The sequence below is a fragment of the Entelurus aequoreus genome, linkage group LG10, assembly GCF_033978785.1.
Source record: "Entelurus aequoreus isolate RoL-2023_Sb linkage group LG10, RoL_Eaeq_v1.1, whole genome shotgun sequence".
Taxonomy (NCBI): domain Eukaryota; kingdom Metazoa; phylum Chordata; class Actinopteri; order Syngnathiformes; family Syngnathidae; genus Entelurus; species Entelurus aequoreus.
Genome location: NC_084740.1, coordinates 25677974 through 25698895, shown reverse-complemented (window position 1 = coordinate 25698895; position 20922 = coordinate 25677974). Strand labels below are relative to the sequence as shown.

Here is a 20922-nt window from a genome sequence, read left to right as displayed (position 1 = left end):
TTCTTTGTTATGCATTTTCGGCCGGTGCGACTTATACTGCGGAGCGACTTATACTCCGAAAAATACGGTAGTACGAAAACAGCCCCTCCCCCCCAGAAAGAAATACAGGCTTTTTGTTCTGAACCGATAAGGCCTCCTCCACAAAAAGGGAGTATGTTATACCCCTATGCGGACAGCACAGCGCCTTCAAGGTGAAACACAGAGTTTACTAGTGGACATAAGACAAAAAACACAGAAATTACGCGAAGATACACTACATAGGAAAACACTAGCTGCTTTAAACATGACTATGGATTAAAAAAGAACACTTAAAAATATCTCAATCTCACACCCGCTATGTCATTTACATGGCCTGCGAAATCAATCAATCAATCAATCAATGTTTATTTATATAGCCCTAAATCACAAGTGTCTCAAAGGGCTGTACAAGCCACAACGACATCCTCGGTACAGAGCCCACATACGGGCAAGGAAAACTCACCCCAGTGGGACGTCAATGTGAATGACTATGAGAAACCTTGGAGAGGACCGCATATGTGGGTAACCCCCCCCCCCCCCTCTAGGGGAAGGACGGGAACACTTTTTAGATAATGTACTGGATTTTTTTCTGTCAAAATTTTGACTGAAAAATGTAATTGCATATGTTCTACTCTTTATTATTATTATCTGAAATGCAGATGTGCATTTGTTTTTAATCAAAAATAAATAAATATATGCTTGTCACCTTGACTTACGATTTTAAAGCAAGTTATCCATCAATGTGTTAGTAAAACATATAATAATCAAACACAGTTATACGTTTTTATTCATATATATTCACTTTTGCAGGCAGCCCTCTGAGGACAGCTGTAAAAGTGATGTGGCCCTCAACAAAAACGGGTTTGATCTGCGTACGTTTGAACTGAATGGACGTGACGTTCGATTGGACGTTTCTGTGTATACCTCTCCGATTGGCACGTTGATGACCGACTACTCTGCAGTTGGTTCCTAGCTCATTTTTAGGCCCCTTCTACACTAAGGTTATCCAGGGTAAATCCCACCTAACCTTGTCCACACACACACAATGGTCGTTTTCTGTAGTCTTCCCTCGACGGCCAGGTAATACAAAGCACATGCTACCTTTTTTTTATCACATCCACGGAAGCCCGCATTCTCGTTGTCTCGCCTTCGACAAATAGACAAAGTTTTTCGGTAAGTATAATCACAGCTGACCTGGACATTTGAAAGTTCTCTTGCCGTCTGAGAAGTGTTGTATCCCAAATAGCTGGAATCGCTTTCTCTTAAGGTATTCATGTGTGATATCCACAAGCGTCTGTACAGACGGAAGGAGAAACACGGGCATGTCTGGATGACTTGCCTCCATATTTCCAGTGTTTACCTCCGAGTTATAAAACCACTTTATTATTAAGCTGGCTGTGGCGCGTTCTTTCTGACGTTACTTCCTGTGTGGGGCACGGTCTTTCTGGCGTCACTTCCTCTCCGAACTCACTTTGTAAACGATCAATGAGTCCATACAAAGCTAAGAGCCGGAGATTCATGGAATACACAGCGCACTTACCCGTGTAAAAAATTATCCAAGTAGAGGAACCTTAAACAATGATTTAGTGTGGCCAAAACGGAGCTTAGACTAAATAATTATTTGTTTAATGAGGGTCTTAAAGACTACGCGTCAATTCACGCATTTTCCCCGTGATTTCAGAGCAGCAGGGGGCGCATTGGCCGCCGCAGACCCCAAATCTGCTATTAGCGCTTCATACCATGATTAATAGTGACTCCCATCGGGAATGTCTGTAATGTGCGTTGTGCATCTGTGCTGCACAGTGCCGGCTATCAGCAGGCTGCATATCAACAGTGAGCAATGCACAAATGTGTGTGTTGAATGAAGGCTAAGAAAGAACATATGCGCACACACACACACAAAAGAGTAGTGCAAACAGTGTTTAAAATGTGGTCGCCCAGCTGGGTTTTTGTTGTTTATCAACAGCATGCACACGGCTGACAAGAAAGTTCCTCTCTTTAAGTGCAAGCCCCCTTCAAGGACCTGAGCATGGGCTGTTAGCAACTCCGCTCTAGGGACCATATATGCTCTCTAAGAAAATAAACTGTATTCTCTCCATTGGTAAAATAGCACATAATCAAGCCCATTAAACGGCTTTTGTGAGACTTAATCTTTAAGAATACACACACACGCTAGTATGTGCCTGCCGACTAAATGGCTGGATGAAGTAACGACTCAGCACATGGCTCCCAGCTAAAGTCTGCGCTTTGGTTTGGTGACTTGCCCACTTAGGGCTTTCTGCCATCAATTAAGGGGAATATTTTTCTTGACATATTTATAAGTCCCGGGGAGGTGTAGCCGGCCGAAATGCACGTGTAAAACAACAATCGGCTGATTTAGTTAGTAACGAGAGAGCGGCGCATCGAAAGAAAAACAGCTCCGGGCGCCGCTTACACAGTGACTGCATTGTTCACTGACAATCTGACCGTGGAGGGTGTGAAAAAGAACACTTTCGGTCCTCTTCTCCGTCACTCAAAGTGTATTTGATATGAAAGACGGTTTAGTCAAGAGAGGGTGTGCCTTGAGAATACCATTTTCTCATGTGACATTACATAATAAGTGACTCAAACCTTTAATATATAATGGATTTAAAGGCGCATACATTCCAATTATTATATTGTATTATTTTGTGGTCACTTCAGCCTATTAATCAGTGGACTGGACACTGCAGTCTTTACATCCAGAGACATTATACCTTATTTCAGCCGCATTGGGCCCTTTAAAGACCTACAATTACCCAGCTTTTCCTGTAATTAGATGCATGTCATTTCCAGGCGTGGGACTGTGGCCCTGTTGTCTTTAATTAGCTGGACTACACAGTGGTCACAGTGCCCTCCCCACCCCCCGTGTCCGCCATGTCTGGGAGAGGAGTAGAAATAGTCCCTGGGAGAGTCCGCCACAGGTCTGATGAATGGGACTATATAAGAGTACAACAATGGTTCCTAAATGTGATGTACAGTAGGGAAGGGATTCATATGTCCCCATTCCTGGGTGGAGCTCGCGTGTGAGGAAGCAATGCAGTCTGCTGAAAATGATGGAAAGCATCACTCTACATAGGAACTGACGCTGTAGTGGCTCAGTGGGCTAGTGGTTAGAGTGTCCGCCCTGAGATCGGTAGGTCGTGAGTTCAAACCCCGGCCGAGTCATACCAAAGACTATAAAAATGGGACCCATTACCTCCCTGCTTGACACTCAGCATCAAGGGTTGGAATTGGGGGTTAAATCACCAAAAATGATTCCCGGGCTGTTGCTCACTGCTCCCCTCACCTCCCAGGGGGTGATCAAGGGTGATGGGTCAAATGCAGAGAATAATTTTGCCACAACTAGTGTGTGTGTGTGTGACAATCATTGGTACTTTAACTTTAACTTTAAGTCAAAGTTCGAGTTGTCACAAAACAGATTTTAAGATTTTCAACACCCTACTGCCACCTGTGGCTAAAGTGGATAGTGCACCCCCCAATTTATCACGTTTCAAGTGGCAGGTAAACCGTGACTACCCCTTCTACTGCAGCTGGAAATACAATTATTATTTAGAATTTTTGTCAGCTGCACATAACAAAATGAAGGTTTGTGAACACTGTTGGTGACAAAAAGTAACCAAAAAATAAATTGCAATCTAATTGAGTTGCTTTTAAAATAAAGTAAAAAGGAAAAATCACTAAGCTGCTTTTTAAAAGAGTATTGTAAATTCCGGACTATAAGCCGCTACCTTTTTCTTACACTTTGGACTCTGTGGCTTATAAGACGGTGCGGATAATTCATAGATTTTTCTTCGCTGACAGCATATAATAAAAAAGAATATAATTTAAAAAAACAAGCATATAAACTGGCAAAGTGTTTTATTGTTTGGGCTATGGCGCCACCTTTTGGACAAATTCGCTCACTTCAAGTGCTGCAGTGTCCTTCTATTTAGTAGGGGCGTCAAAAAAAAAAAGATTTCAGAATCAATCGCGATTCTTATTTGTAACGATTCTTCATCGGTTTAAAAAAAGAACTAAAACATTTTTTTTTTCTTTTTGTAAATCTGTCCTGTCCAGCCACTCAAGCAAATGTTGACGTAGATGCTGGGCTGTACATATTTACTTTAGAAAAGAGAAGTGTGGGATACTTCTCTTGTTGCCTTTGCATTTGACTTTATTGAATGTTTGGGTAGAATTTTATTAAACAAAACCAGTTTTCTTTTAAGTAAGAGAAAAATGCATCACAGCTGTTTATATATTTTATGGAGTAATGTATTTCATTATAAAATTGGCACGAAATGTGATTAAAAAGTATTAGCTTTGAATCGAGAATCGTTTTGAATCGATAATCAATTCTGAATTGAATCGTTACCCAAAAAATTCGAGTGGTATCAAATCGTGTAGTGCCCAAATATTCACGGCCCTGCTATTTAGTGCTTTAAAACCGGAGGTAGAATTGCAGTTCAGACTTCTAGTCAAAGTGTTCTACTCGTATGAATTCTTAATTCATCAAAACGTTTGTAAGTTTTAAAGTATAACTGAAGTGTTTATACTTACTAAACTGTCCCATGTGTGATGTCTGTGGGAGTGTAATGAAGCCTGGGTCGTTAGCATTAGCTAATATGCCAACACGTTTACGAGTGTCGTGTCTGCGTTAGTATCGATAACTCACAACTGCATTTTTTTTGTATTATTTCAGTATCACAAATTCAAGTAAATGACCATGGAGTTATTGAGTCTGTTTAGCTGATCGGAGAGCTAGCTTCCGCAGCTAGTGGGTCCATGACGATGACTTCTGTTTTGTTTGATCCTCCGTTTTACTGCCGTGTTACAGAAACTGTTGGAAACAATTAAGGTATGTAAATAAACATTTACAGAATCCATCCATCCATCCATTTTCTACCGCTTATTCCCTTTGGGGTCGCGGGGGGCGCTGGAGCCTATCTCAGCTACAATCGGGCGGAAGGCGGGGTACACTCTAGACAAGTCGCCACCTCATCGCAGGGCCCATTTACAGAATCTTTCTTTGTAAATATTCATTTCGCAATGTGTATATCTGCGACTTTGTGGCTAATAAATGGCAAAAAAATGTTTCTTCCTAAATTTAGTGGGTGCGGTTTATATCCCGATGTGCTCCATAGTCCAGAAAATATGGTAATCAGTTTACTTTCTTCAAGTAAATTTGAAAACATTATTTATTTGTGGTTTATTTTTTGTCAGTTACAACTTTGGGAGAAAATAACCCTGTTATGATTGTCAACAAATGTCCACAACAGAGGACACGGGCCCTCAGGAGGCCATGACATGATATATTTTTAAATGTTTGAGAACCAAGTTTAAAATTTTGGAACTTCCTCAAGATGAGCATTAAGAAAACTGGCTATCAGTGAAGAGAATGTCAGTCCCATTTAAGGAGAAAAGCGTTTATCGAACCAGCTCGTCAATGCTTTTCTCTTTCATTAAGTAGGCTTTCATCAGGGAGAGCGAGGCAGCCGATGGAGCGAGTGGATGTATTGACAGCACATTGGCAGCTGTGGCTAATCTTTACTCCCCGAGCCAATCTAAAGACCGCTGTCGGGTGGAGAAAATGAAGAAATAATTGCAAAAAGCCAGCCATGTGAGGATGAAGAGTGTGGCACAAAATTGCCGTGTCCGGTGATATCTCAGCACCGCTGACGGCTGGAAGTGACATTAATATGGCTGACCTCACCGCTGAAACCTCTTCACCGCAACTCCCAATTCCCAACCCCGTTCTGCATCGGTGGCGATGCTGCCGCCGCCGCCAACCACCTCGTGCACGCCGTCCTTCCACCCCCTTCGCCTCCTACCTCTGTCGCTCTCAGGCAACTCCCAACATTCCCATTAGTTTGCCGTTAAATAGCCCCTGTGTTCCCCTCGCTCTCAAAGGGGGGCTTCCTCCAAAAGTCCCCTGAATGGCTTCTTTCTGAATGTTCACGCTCTGTGACCGGCCGGCTGCTTTATATTCTGACGGTGGTAATAAGACGTCCAATGGCGAGGCCCACCAGAGACACACATGTTTACAAACAGCATCTTGCCGCTAGAGATCATAGGTCGGTTCTCCTGAGAAATGCCACAATGAGATCGATCGGCGAGTAAGGCACACCTTTATAGTTTTTATGGATTCTGCGAGTTCTTCTGATTAGAAATCAATGGCCTAATTGGGAGAGGATTGCGGGACGTAATGAGCGCCCGGTAATAAAGCCGCGAGCGCTGCGACGTGGTCTATCTTCGATTGCTTTAAAACCAAACGGCACAATAACCTTAAATTGAAATCCATTAAAGCACTTCTACACAGACACAGCGTTAGAGCCGTAGCAGAATGAACCAGATAGGAGGAGTGGGGGTTGTCTTACCATGGACGGTGAGGCTGGCCGACGCTTCCGCCTTTCCCACCATGTTCTCCGCCACGCAGGTGTAGGAACCCACGTCCGCCGAGGTCAAACGACGTATCTTCAACGTGTGGTCCTCCCGGATCTCGTATCTTTGGAGTGGTATTCAGACGCAGACGTTGGTCAGAGACAGGAGACGGGATCCCTGCCGATTGCCTTTTTTCACGATTCCTACCGTCCTTTGGGAAGTTCTCCGTCGTCTTTCCGCCACCGTACCGTCGGAACCGGGTCGCCACGCGCCTCGCATCTGAACTCGACGCTCTGGTCCACCAACACCACCTGGCTACTGGGCCGACGCACAAAGCTGGGACGCTCTGTGTTGACACAAAGAGCACAAACGTCCAACAAAACATTTATTTGTCATTAAAGCCACAGCGTGCTGCTTTTATTAGCTCGTAAATGGAATGGCTGTACTGTAAAAGAGATGAGCTTTGTTACTACTTCTGTTGTCTGGAATGAAAACGATCAATTTAAAAAAATAATAAAAAAAGGTGCAAATTTTGTTAGAAGCACCGCCTGACAGTTATAGGAACACAAAATGAAGACAGAACACTGCACACGTCAAATATAGATCGCTCGCTTTGTCTTTTTGTTTACCCGCTGTGACTCTTTTAGAAATAATTCTCCTCAGAGGAGCGGAAAAAACGATAAAGTCCCAAGTCAGGATGAACTCATGTTGGAAGGTTTGTGGGTCACCGGGGGTGAAATAGGGTGCAGCTGGTGAGGACCGCTGGTGTCAGCATGGGATTCATAGCTTTAAGTGTGCCATTGGAGGTCATCTCACATTCTATCTGATAAAGGTCACTGACACCATTTAGCTCCCACCGAGACAGACAATCAAAGGCTCCAATAAAGCTATTCTATTAGAGTAGTCAATGTACAGCTTTTAGATTTACTATCCTCTGAAAACTAGTTAACATTAGGAACGTTCCGATCAGGGTTTTATGCTGCGATAATCTATGAGTGACATCCGCCGATACCAATACTGATACCAATCAGATGTACAAACTGTAATTTTGTCAATGCATTTATGGTGAGTGCTACAGATAGTTTAACAATATCACCCCGATATTTAAACTAGTTCCTTATTCTTTTTTATTACATCCAATTGTTTGAGCAAAACAAAGTGAATAGTAAACAATAACTAAAACAAATCCAAAAACTACTATCTATTACTCATTTAAATTATTTGGACCTCCTGTGTCCAAGGACTTCTTCATCGAATTTGTCAACAATAACCAAAACGACAAAAAAACTGATTGTTAAAAATACACGCGTAAGTACAATACTATCCTTGGTATCAACACCATCAATGTATGGTTTAATTTGCCATTCCCTTTCCTGTACATGTCATGTACTGATGATGGGTTCTACATGTAAACCTTTTCCACTGAGGGCCACACTGAAAATTCACAGGATGTGGGGGCCATTTTGGTAGTTTCACCTTCAAAACCAATACAACATATTTTTCAAAGAACTACAAAATGCAATTCCGGTTGAAATTTCGTGAGAGTCCTGAAGACCCTGAAACAGTCAGCATGCTGTTCAGATAGCATTAAATAACAAAAATTATAAGTCAAATGAGCTCAAAAGGCTAGTATGCTAACAGTACAATGCTTACAATAGCATCATACCTACAGTTAATATTAGTGAAATACCAAACTATATGACACTGAGGTATATACCTGCTAAATTAGCTAAAAAAAGCCAGTAACATCAGAGAAGTACCAAAATATATTACTGCAATGATAAACTGACAAAATTGTTAAAAATACTGGCATGTTAACATTAACATACATCGAGTACCAAAATATGAAAATGGTGTATGCCTAAAAAAAGCTAGCCTACTAACCTTACCATGCTAACAGGTAATATATGTCAAGTAACAAAATAGTTGACGCTGAGGTGGAAAAAAAAAAGCTATCATGTTAATATTAGAATGCTACCGATTGTGCCCCAAATAGCCACTGGCCCGCACTTTTGACACCCCTGCTCTAGACTCTTATTAATCTACTTGTTAATTTCCTGTTAATATCTTTTCTACTTTGGCATTTTATCCTACATGATAACAAGCCCTAACACACCTCCAAGCAGAATAGTAAATCTATACTGCTATACGAGCTGAACACTGACTACTCTAAGTTGTGTTCATTTCTAGTGTTGCCCTTGTAGTGTTGTCCCGATACCAATATTTTGTTACTGGTAACAAAATTATTTCGAAACTTTTCGGTACTTTTCTAAATAAAGGGGACCACAAAAAATTGCATTATTGGTTTTATTTTAACAAAAAATCTTAGGGTAAATTAAACATATGTTTCTTATTGCAAGTTTGTCCTTAAATAAAATAATGAACATACAAGACAACTTGTCTTTTATTAGTAAGTAAGCAAACAAAAGGCTCCTAACTTAGTCTGCTGACATATGCAGTAACATATTGTGTCATTTATCATTCTATTATTTATACAAGTGGTAGAAAAATAATTATTAATCTACTCTCAAGACTTTGAAAAACTTGTACATGCCTTTATTACCAGTAGGCTAGACTATTGTAATGTCTCCTTGCAGGTCTTCCCAAAAAAACTGTCAGGCAGTTACAGCTTGTTCAGAACGCTGCTGCTAGAGTTCTAACAAAGACCAAAAAATGTGAGCACATTACACCAATTCTTAAATCCTTACATTGGCTCCCTGTACATCAGAGAATTGATTTCAAAATCCTCCTGCTCACATATAAATCACTACATGGTCTAGGGCCGAAGTATATCACTGATATGCTCCCACTATTTAAGCCCTCTAGATCACTAAGATCTTCTGAGACCAATCTGTTAGCGGTTCCCAGAGTAAACTCAAATCAAGGGAGAGCATCATTCAGTCACTATGCAACAAATAGCTGGAATAAACTTCTTGAAGATGACAGGCTCTCTCCAACTCTGACTACTTTTAAAACTAGACTGAAGACTTTTATGTTCACCTTAGCTTTCAGCTAAATCTTTGAATCTTTTAACTTTTAACGTCCGCACTGTTTTTATTTTTATTGTCTGCATTTTAATTTTGCTTTTATTTTTCTTTCATTTCACTTTGTTGTCTGTGAAGCACTTTGAGTCTGCTTTGTGTATGAAAAGCGCTATACTAATAAAGTTGCCTTGCCTTGCCTTGCCTTGTTCATTTACTGTTAATATCTGCTTACTTTCTCTTTTAACATGTACTGTCTACACTTCAGTTAAAATGTAATAATCACTTATTCTTATGTTGTTTGATACTTTACATTAGTTTTGGATGATACCACAAATGTGGGTATCAATCCGATACTAAGTAGTTACAGGATCATACATTGGTCATATGGTGGGGTGGGTGGCAGACCGGTACTTTTCAGAGGTGGTATAGTACTGAATATGATTCATTAGTATCGCGGTACAATACTAATATTGGTATACCGTACAACCCTACTCCCTTGATATAATATAATGGTTGCTGAAATGTGAGCGAGGTATACAGTAAAGTAGAAACATGCAAATTACCGAGCACTGTAAGTTCGGCTATCTCGCTCTCCCGTTCGCCGACCATGTTTGTCCCGACGCAGACGTACTTCCCGGCGTCGCTCTTCCTCGCGTTGGTGATCATCAGCTTCCCTCCACGAATCTGAGGAAGAAAAGCAGGACAAAGAGGATGAGATGATTCAGGCGATAAGACATATTTTGGGTGGTTACAACATTGCGATAAAATTGAGTCCGTGAACACAACTCGTTCATAAAAGGCTCCATTCATTCATTGCTCTGAGTGTGTTTGGAGGTCTGCCCCTCTCAGCTTCCACTTCAAGCCTAAATCACTATCAGTCAGCCTGTTCCCCCTCAAGGTAAGCCGAGCCAAAAAACACTTTCACAATCCAACACAACCGCCGGCGCCCCCGAGGGAGCACCTGAGGCTCTGCAGGACCGCGAGCGCTTTTCCAGCTGGCTCAAAGGCGACGCGGCCCATTACTGTAGCGGGGAATGTTTCAAGAATTCCGAAGCTTCTTTGGACTTTCCTTCTGCAGCAGCAAGTGCACACTCAAAGAGCGCACACGCCCAGTGGTGAACGTGGGCTCGTCCAGGTGAATGTCATGTCTGGTATTTCCCAGGGCTTTGATTACAGGCCAGAGGAGCCGCTTTGTTCTCAGCCAGACGGGACAAGCGAAGCTCCTTCGGTCCCCCACCGGTTGTCCTCTCGGCTGACAACCACACCAGTCAGCGCCGAGGTCGGACAATAACGCGGCGTACCAATAGGTCTCTGTATCCCTTTGGGGCTTAACCTTTAAAATGCACCCGTCAGCCCGCAAGACCAGGACCACCACCTGCAGGCAGGTAACTGATACCATCATTAGAGAGCCACCGAACTTGACACACAATATCGCAAAAACCACAACTAGAAGGACCCTAAGTAGACCGCAGACATGTGCTAATGTGGAACAATCCACAGATTCATGCTGAGTAATACTTGTGTAATCTGGCTAAAAACAGGTCTTCTTGGCGGAGGTACTTTTTGTTGGATTTAGAATTCTAAGTATCTTCGGACCTGCTCATTTGAACACTTTCATGGTTGTACAATTTGGAAGCCAGCCAAAATCTGGGAAACCAATGCCCACTGTCATCACCTGTCACCCGGGCCCTATCTTGTTTTGTGTTTGGATTGCTGTCCAATTTTGTTGTTTCCATACAATAATGATAAATGATAAATTATAAATGGGTTATAGCACTTTTCTACCTTCAAGGTACTCAAAGCGCTTTGACAGTATTTCCACATTCACCCATTCACACACACATTCACACACTGATGGCGGGAGCTACCATGCAAGGCGCTAACCAGCAGCCATCAGGAGCAAGGGTGAAGTGTCTTGCCCAAGGACACAACGGACGTGACTAGGATGGTAGAAGGTGGGGATTGAACCCCAGTAACCAGCAACCTTCCGATTGCTGGCACGGCCACTCTACCAACTTCGCCACGCCGTCCCCACAATGACAATAAAGGTATTCTGATTCTGATATACACTCAAAGTTCGATATAACATCCTGATCGCATTATTCCCGAGCGTGCGTTACGTCACACTTTTTTACCCCCTTTCTTTCAAAATAATAACAAATAAAAAGATCCCAAATTATGTGGTATAAAAATGCAGGGGCTTTGCAGACTTACCAAGGCCTAGTGCAGGGGTCGGCAACCCAAAATGTTGAAAGAGCCATACTGGACCAAAAATACAAAAAAATTAAATAAAATCTTCCTGGAGCCGCAAAATTCACTTATATAATGAACACTTATATAAGTGTTCATTATAACACTTATATAAGTGTTATAATGAACACATGATGTACACCGTAAAAACTGAAATCTAAGTAAGATTAAATATCTCAAATAAGGGTGATATTTGCTTATTTTCTGTCTGATAAGATAATTCTTCTCACTAAGCAGATTTTACGTTAGAGTGTTTTACTTGTTTTTAGGGTTTTGGTCCTAAATGATCTCAGTAAGATATTACAGATTGTTGCTGAGATTTTATGACCTATATTGAGTAAAACATGCTTGAAACTAGAATATCAACTGTTGCAAAGCTGTGTCATCAACACTCACAAGTATAAAACTACTTTTTTAAAGTTATAATTTCTTACTTCAAGCATGGAAAAAAAAATCATAATACCGAGCGCATATCATTATGTCAAGATAATGGCACTAGCATTTACTTAATTTAAGAATATATTTCAACATATTGAGCAAAAAGGTCTCTTTTTTTTCTACCAAGAAAAGTGCACTTGTTATGAGTGAGAATATACTTATTTTAAGGTATTTTTGGGTTCATTGAGGTTAGCTAATTTTACTTGTTTTGGAAAGTCTTGACAAGCCGAATTTTCTTGTTCTATTGGCAGATCATTTTGCTTAGTTCAATCAAAATACCCCTAATTTTTGTATTTTTTTCCCTTGTTTTTGAACACTGACTTTTTGCAGTGTAAGTGTCTATATTAGCTATAATAGCCGTTCTTTTGTCCCATGAGGCAAAAATACAAACTCGCTCGGAAGCGCACGGGAAACTCAAAGCAAATGTAGCATAAACTAGGCTGTAGCATAAGGCTAGCATGGAAAAGCTATTTTAACATAGCATGAAACAAACATAACAGTCGCCAATGTCGAACAATGTATATACAGTATATTCATATATATTCACTGTTGCAAGCGGCCGATAACATTTGCTGGCGGAAATTTTTTCCCCACAAATGATTGGCGATAAAGGATATCACTGTCAGCGTTATTTTGAGACCAAATTAAGTACTAATTGAATCATATGATGTAACAATAACGATTCTCACTATAGCGAGTTGCAACTAACGAGGCCCTGTCCGTGCAGTCTGTGTGTGTAAGCTAGCGGCCCCGCCTCCGTCCACCAAGACAAAGATTGTGGATGACTGACAAGAGGGGTCACGCTGGTCGTTTAATTCTACTATTGACAAAATCGCGTGAGAGTGAACCCTCTTGCACACTGTTGGAAAGCGAGAACTGAGGAAAAGGACAAAGCATTTTATTGATGCCGTCAAAATTATCAAGTTGATTTTGAGTCTTAAGGGGGAATTTAAGAATTAATTAACTGATCCAGTATTTCAACCTAGAACCTTTCACACCTGCACCGAGAAGAAAAGTATAACCCTAAACCAGTGGCTCCCTTTAATGGTATGCCAAAGAATCACTTAATTTAATGACAAGTGTTTTATTTTCCTATATTCAAACACAGTGTTACTGTTCAAACAATGCATTATGTTACAGTGGGAAACAATATTCAATATACTTGTTAAAGAAAACCTCTGCCTTGTTTTTAATTAATACTTTGGCGTACTACGCTACTGTATTTTAATGTTGGTCATTATGGTGGTACTTGGAGAGCCAAGTGCTTGGTGAAAAAAGATTGAGAACCACTGCCCGAGACCGGGGGTCAGCAAACCGCGGCTCTTTAGCGGCACCCTGATGGCTCCATGGAGCTTTTTCAAAAATGCATGGAAATGGAAAAAAAATGGGGTGAAAAATATGTTTTTTGTTGTAATATGGTTTCTGTAGGAGGACAAACACGACACAAACCTTCCTAATGGTCAGAAAGCCCACTGTTTAATATGTTGGTGTTTATGCTTCACTGATGAGAGTATTTGGCGAGCGACGTTCTGTCCTAATAATTTTACCGGCCCTTGAACTCACTGTGTTGTAGACTGTGGCTCAACAGTTTATTTACATGTACAACTTTCTCCGACACTGCCACAGAAAGTTAAAGGTTAAAAAAGTTAAAGTACCAATCATTGTCACACGCGCACTAGGTGTGGTGAAATTAACGTCTGCATTTGACCCATTACCTTTTTACCCCCTGGGAGGTGAGGGGAGCAGTGAGCAGCAGCGGTGGCCGCGCCCGGGAATCATTTTGGTGATTTAACCCCCATTTCCAACCCTTGATGCTGAGTGCTAAGCAGGGAGGTAAGACGTGTTTTATGCCACTCCTTCTGTGTCTCATTTTGTCCACCAAACGTTTTATACTGTGCGTGAATGCGCAAAGGTGAGCTTTGTTGGAGGGCTAATCAGGCTTATTTGGTCACTGCATGACTGCAAGCTAATCAATGCTAACATGCTTTTTAGGCGAGCTGCATGTACATATTGCAGCATTATGCCTCGTTTGTAGGTATATTTGAGCTCATTTAATTTCCTTTACTTATTAACCTCTTTGTATTTAATTAATATTTGCATGTTAGATCCACTATGGACTGGACTTTCGCAATATTATGTCAGACCCACTCGACATCCATTGCTTTCGGTCTCCCCTAGAGGGGGGGGGTCACCCACATATGCGGTCCTCTCCAAGGTTTCTCATAGTCATTCACATCGACGTCCCACTGGGGTGAGTTTTCCTTGCCCTTATATGGGCTCTGTACCGCGGATGTCGTTGTGGCTTGTGCAGCCCTTTGAGACACTTGTGATTTAGGGCTATATAAATAAACATCGATTGATTGATTGATTGATGTCATGTGACATTATCTGTATGTAATATTGGCTGCATTTCTGATAGTTGTTAGTGTGCCATGTTGTTCTAGACCACAGCAAACGTTACCCAGCTTGCAAAGATTGTAATAAATCCATTAAAGAAGACAGCCTGCAGTTTCCTTTAACTTGGACACACACATCTATACCTTTGGCCATTCTAAGACAGTCATTTACAGGAGTTATCACACCCTCTGAGAAGTTTTACTAATGTTTTCCAATGTTGTAAAAATGTCTTTAAAAATGTATTACATTTCAACATTTATGTCAATGAATATTTGCGTCAGCCTGCGACACATAGTCATTTTGATAGTAGGCTAATACAACTAATTAGCCACTTACATCATGTGTTGCCTTCATTATAACACTTATATAAGTCTTTTAATTTTTTGCAGCTCCAGACCCATTACTTTTTTGTATTTGTGGTCCAATATGGCTCTTTCAACATTTTGGGTTGCCGACCCCTGCCCGAGACCAACAAGCCATATCATCAGTTGCATTTCGGCTTGAATATTTATGACGAAACCGAACGGGAGTCGGCAGGATGTGAAGAGGCGCTGGAAGCTTGCTTTATGTGGGAGCACCCTGTGGTGCTGGAAGGGTTTGAAGTATCATTATGTTACTGTTTGTTTGAGCAAAGGCTTAGCAGCTAAAACACTGTGACACGCACAAAGGCCCAGAGGTCAGGCCATGTAGACCGTATAGCGACCAGTCAAGGGGGGGGGGCTTTGACATGCGGATCCACTTAAAGCTTGGTCCGTTCTATCCATACTCTTGCTGTAGCAGTTCCGCAGAATCACAGGGCATATTTGGAGTGCCAGAGCAGCAGGGACTCTTTTTTTTTTCTTCTGCACATGTACGCCTCCCTGCACAACACAATCTGACCATTATCCCTACATTGTGGGGAGATGGCTCCATCCCGTCGCTCCCCCCCCCCCCCCCCCCCCCCCGTCTAGTGCCATTTGGCAACGCTGATAATGCGCCAGCCTCCATTCAGCATGCGCCCTCTTTGTGTTCACACAGTGCTTCGTTCTCGGGGTTGATGATTAGCTACAACATTTGCACAAAACGAGGGACAAAGTGCTGCATTCATCGAGCAGATAATGATCAGAGTTTTTTAAATAATGTCAGTTTTACTATTTTCTGTGTACATTTACCCTGGAAGACCACTTTGGGGGTAAAAGCCAGCCAGCTGCAGCATCATGGACCTCCCTCACTTTTATTGCCCGGTTCACCACATGCAGTCAGGAATACATGCAAAATGTTACAAGCATGTCATTAGCGACGAGGCACAGTTCACTAAAATACACGCATCCCATTTAAGGATGGAAAACACACATGGTTGGGGACTAGTTTCCCATTGCCATGGAAACAGCACGTTCCAGCATGCAACCTTGCAGCCAGGATGAGTTGGCCCTTTGATGAGCTCAGCAGCGGGAGACATTAGAAATAATCCCACTTTCGCAGCGCCTAACAAACATACCGAATGCCGTTTCATTGTGTCCGACAACAGGACGTCTAACGCCATTTTTAAAAGCCCTCCTTCGGCGGCGTGCACTTTCCAAGGATTCCGACGAGGAGCTTTAAAAACCGCCGAGAGCCATTTCACCTAAGTTACCGTGCTGGTTGAGTTTACTCGAGAGGTTTCAGCCGTACGAGCAAAACAAACAAATAACTCGCTCGCATCGTGAGGGCCTTAAAAGGTGGCAGAATACATGAAAGTCGAGATGAAAGACGACACAGTGCTTGTGTTCCAACAGCAGTTACACAGCAACATTGGGTGGGAACTGTAGAATGTAATGAAGGTGGTTTAAGTTTGCAACTTCTTGTCTTGTTGACGGTGAACAGTAGTATGGCTCTTGTTTTTTAACTCCATCCATCCATCCATTTTCTACCGCTTGTCCCTTTTGGGGTCGCTGGAGCCTATCCCAGCTGCATTCAGGTGGAAGGCGGGGTACACCCTGGACAAGTTGCCACCTCATCACAGGGCCTAACTCTTGTTGTTTAAATGGTTCTTGAGACAAAATAAACCTGTCTCGTCGCAGTTTTTTTTTTGAAGGGGACACAGGTCATTCATCCGCTTCAGAAACAACAAAAAACGTTGTTGTTTCTGAAGGTAAACAAATATTTGTCGCATGTGTTTTACGTCACTGCCGGCAAACGGCGAGGATTTGATGACGATGACAATGATGTTTGGTGGATAACCTCCCCAACGGTACGTGACGTGACGTGAATGGTGGATTGTGGTCCCACGTCACTGAATGGGGTGGGTGCTATCCACCAGTAGGTTGATAATTTGGTGAAAAAACGGGCGAAAATTCAGGTAAACATTTAATAGAATATTACTTACCGCGTTAAATCAAACTTTACCCGTAGTTGTCTTCTGTTTAAGGCACTGGTGTCAAACTCAAGGCCTGGGGGCCAAATCTGGCCCGCCACATTATTTTATGAGGCCCGCGAAAGCCTGGAAATAATATGTGTTAATAAAATGCTTAATCTTTTCTTACTAAACATATTTGTTCTTTCCCTTTTGACATTAAAACATCATGTACTGCATTCAATTGCATATATTTTAAAATTCCGTATTATCCAAATCAAAATATTATATTATCATGTATACCAAAAATATTTTTTGTTGAAATAAAGATAAATACTGTACTTAAATATTTGTTTGACTAATGATTTCAAAACAAATTATACAGATAGATTTTACTGTTAAATTGTGCCGACTGAGTCTTTTTTTTAACCGTAAAATCAACTTTGGTACTGATTTTTTTTCCATATACAGTAAGACACTAAAAAATTAAAAAACAAACAAAAAAACTTTAAAACAACAAGATTTTACGGTAAAAAAAACAGCAACTAACAGCTCTGTTGCTTGAATTTTACCACTAAAAACAGGGGTTTTGTTTTTCCGTTCCATTCCATTTATAAAATTTTTTTATATGCTGTAAAAAAACACTGCTTTTACTGTAAAATTCTCCTGACTGAGCTGCCAGTTTTTAAATTAAAATTTAAAGGAAGGAAGAGTGTTTAGAGACCGAGTGGAGGCTTAAATTTGATCCCACTTCAGACACAACATTTTTAAATACATCAATTCAATCAATCAATCAATCAATGTTTATTTATATAGCCCTAAATCACAAAATTGATCCAATAAACATATAATCCATCCATCCATTTTCTACCGCTTGTCCCATTTGGGATCGAGTGGGTGGTGGGGGGGTGGGGTGTATGGTTGTAGATGGAGGTTGGAATCTTTGGCCAACTCACAATTTGATTGTAATTACGATCCAGGAGGTATGATTCGATTAAAAATCGCTTATGGATGCATATATAATTTATGTATAATAATGCAGTTTTACATTTCTTTATGTTTCACTAAATAAGCATTTATCACTTGCAACTTTTAAAAACATTGCATTTGTAATAAGAAATCCATCACATTTATTATTTTGTGTGCAAAACCGGAACATAAGTGCCCTATTATAAAGGAGCTGGTCGGATCTCTCTGTGAGGTGGCTGGCTGCACTTAACCACATTTTAGAACTGTCTGCATTACATTATTTACAATAAATACATTGATTATTGACGTTTACTAATCGATTATCCATGTCTGAATTGCGATGCATCTAAAAATCTATTATTTCCCCCACCTCTAGTTGTAGACGACTACAATGTAACCCAACATGCATGTCCGGGGGTCTGGCATGCATTCAAATACCCAAGTGGGGACTTCGCATATTGCAGTTTCGTGTCAAACCCTTAAGGTTTTTTGTCCCATTTTAGCATCAAATAATTGAAACATTAATAAATAAATAAATGATAAATGGGTTATACTTGTATAGCGCTTTTCTACCTTCAAGGTACTCAAAGCGCTTTGACAGTATTTCCACATTCACCCATTCACACACACATTCACACACTGATGGCGGGAGTTGCCATGCAAGGCGATAACCAGCAGCCATCAGGAGCAAGGGTGAAGTGTCTTGCCCAAGGACACAACGGACATGACTAGGATGGTAGAAGGTGGGGATTGAACCCCAGTAACCAGCAACCCTCCGATTGCTGGCACGGCCACTCTACCAACTTCGCTACTCGAAGAAAAAAGACAACTAAAAACAAAATGCAAGGTATTAAGATGTTCCAATCAAGGTTTTATGCTGCTGATTCCGATACCGATCATCCATGAGTGAGATTGGCTTTTTTTCTAAATTACAATAAAAACACAGTACGGCAGTTTAACAAAATCAACGCCATATTTAAACAATTTCCTTGTTCTTTTGTATTGCACACAATTGTTTGAGCAAGACAATGTCAAATAGTACACAATAACTAAACAAAATCAAAAACTAGTAACTACAACTTATTTAACCAGTTTGTTTTTTGCCCTCATAGTCCTTCTGTGTCCAGAAGGACTATGCGTATGTAACGATAACAAAAACACAAAAATATATTTTGTTCAACTAAAAATATATGTATTATTTCTTGTGTTGTTTCAAGCTGGTTTAGCAGATAGTTTAGCTGCGCTTAGTATGACTTCTTGTCTGCTTCTGCTTGCTCTTAACTCAGTGTGCAACTTGTTTAGCCTCCTCCAGTCCATCCATCCATTTTCTACCGCTTGTCCCTTTTGGGTGCTGGTGCCTATCTCAGCTGCATTCGGGCGGAAGGCGGGGTACACCCTGGACAAGTCGCCACCTCATAGCAGGGCCAACCAACACAGATAGACAGACAACATTCACACTCACATTCACACACTAGGGCTAATTTAGACGTTGCCAATCAACCTATCCCCAGGTGCATGTTTTTGGAGGTATGAGGAAGCCGGAGTACCCGGAGGGAACCCACGCAGTCACGCGGAGAACATGCAAACTCCCCTCCTCCAGTCCTCCAGTGATAATTTTGTTTATTTGCCACAATGGAGTCAATGATATTAAAGGCCTACTGAAACCCACTACTACCGACCACGCAGTCTGATAGTTTATATATCAATGATGAAATCTTAACATTGCAACACATGCCAATACGGCCGGGTTAACTTATGAAGTGCAATTTTAAATTTGCCGCTAAACTTCCGCTTCGAAACGCCTCTGAGGATGACGTATGCGCGTGACGTAGCCCGGGGAACACGGGTATGGCTTCCACATTGAAGCAAATACGAAATAGCTGTTTTCATCTCATTCTGGATGTATTCTGGACATCTGTGTTGGTGAATCTGTTGCAATTATGTTCATTGCATTATGGAGAAAGAAACTGAGCAAGCAAAGAAGAAAGTTCTCGGTGCAAAGCGGACGTATTTTGCGAAGGAAGTCAGCAGCAACACAACACAGCCGGCGGTGTTTCATTGTTTACATTCCCGAAAGATGCAGTCAAGATCGAAGAACTCGGATAACAGAGACTCTAACCAGGAGGACTTTTGACTTCGATACACAGGCGCCTGTAGAGAACTGGGACAACACAGACTCTTACCAGGATTACTTTGATTTGGATGACAAAGACGCAGACGTGCTACCGTGAGTATGCAGCTTTGGCTTCCAAACATTTGATCGCTTGACCGTACGTGTCCACCAGAGTTGTTTCCCGTGAATTTAATGTTCATTTCTCTACCATAAGCCATCTCCAAAGGCGTTTCAGAGAATTTGGCATTACATCCAACTGGCCTCACAACGGCAGACCACACCAGCCCAGGACTTCTTCATTCAACAGGTGCACCTTCATGATCGTTTCAGACCAGCCACCCAGACAGCTGCTGCAACAATTGGTTTGCATAACCAAAGAATTTATGTACAAACTGTGAGAAACGATCTCAGGGAAGCTCATCTGCATGCTCGTCGTCCTCATCGGAGTCTCGACCTGACTGCAGTTCTTCGTCATAACCGACTTGAGTGGGCAAATGCTCACATTTGATGGCGTCTGGCCCGTTTGAGAGGTGTTCTCTTCACGGATGAATCCTAGTTTTCACTGTTAGGGCAGATGGCAAACAGCATGCGTGGCGTCGTGTGGGAGAGCGGTTGGCTGATGTAAAACGTTGTGACTTGAGTGGGGTGGGGGTGGGGTTGTGGTATAGGCAGGAGTATGTTATGTTATGGACAACAAACGCAAGTGCATTTTATTGATGGCATTTTGAATGCACAGAGATACCGGGACGAGATCCTGAGACCCGTTGTTATGCCATTCACCTGAGACCATCACCTCATGTTGCAGCGTAACAATGCACGGCCCCATGTTGCAAGGATCTGTACACAATTCCTGGAAGCTGAAAACCTCCCAGTTTTTGCATGGCCAGCATACCCACCGGACATGTCACCCATTGAGCATGTTTGGCGTATACAACACTGTGTTCCAGTTCCTGCCAATATCCAGCAACTTCCTACAGCCATTAAAGAGGACCATTCCACAGGCCACTATCAGCAACATGATCCACTCTATGCGATGGAGATGTGTCGCACTGCGTGAGGCAAAT

At 41.7% G+C, this 20922-nt stretch overlaps 1 protein-coding gene across 4 annotated transcripts in view; it reads right to left on the bottom strand.

Moving 5' to 3' along the window:
• robo1 (roundabout, axon guidance receptor, homolog 1 (Drosophila)) overlaps positions 1-20922 on the bottom strand; it is a 687039-nt gene that overhangs the window by 75567 nt on the left and 590550 nt on the right. For all 4 annotated transcript variants that reach the window (XM_062060414.1, XM_062060413.1, XM_062060415.1 and 1 more), the window contains 3 exons: positions 9944-10064; positions 6604-6742; positions 6393-6520 (listed from right to left, as the gene is read on the bottom strand). In XM_062060414.1, the coding sequence (XP_061916398.1) occupies positions 6393-6520; positions 6604-6742; positions 9944-10064 (388 nt within the window). The remainder of the gene's footprint in view (positions 1-6392; positions 6521-6603; positions 6743-9943; positions 10065-20922) is intronic.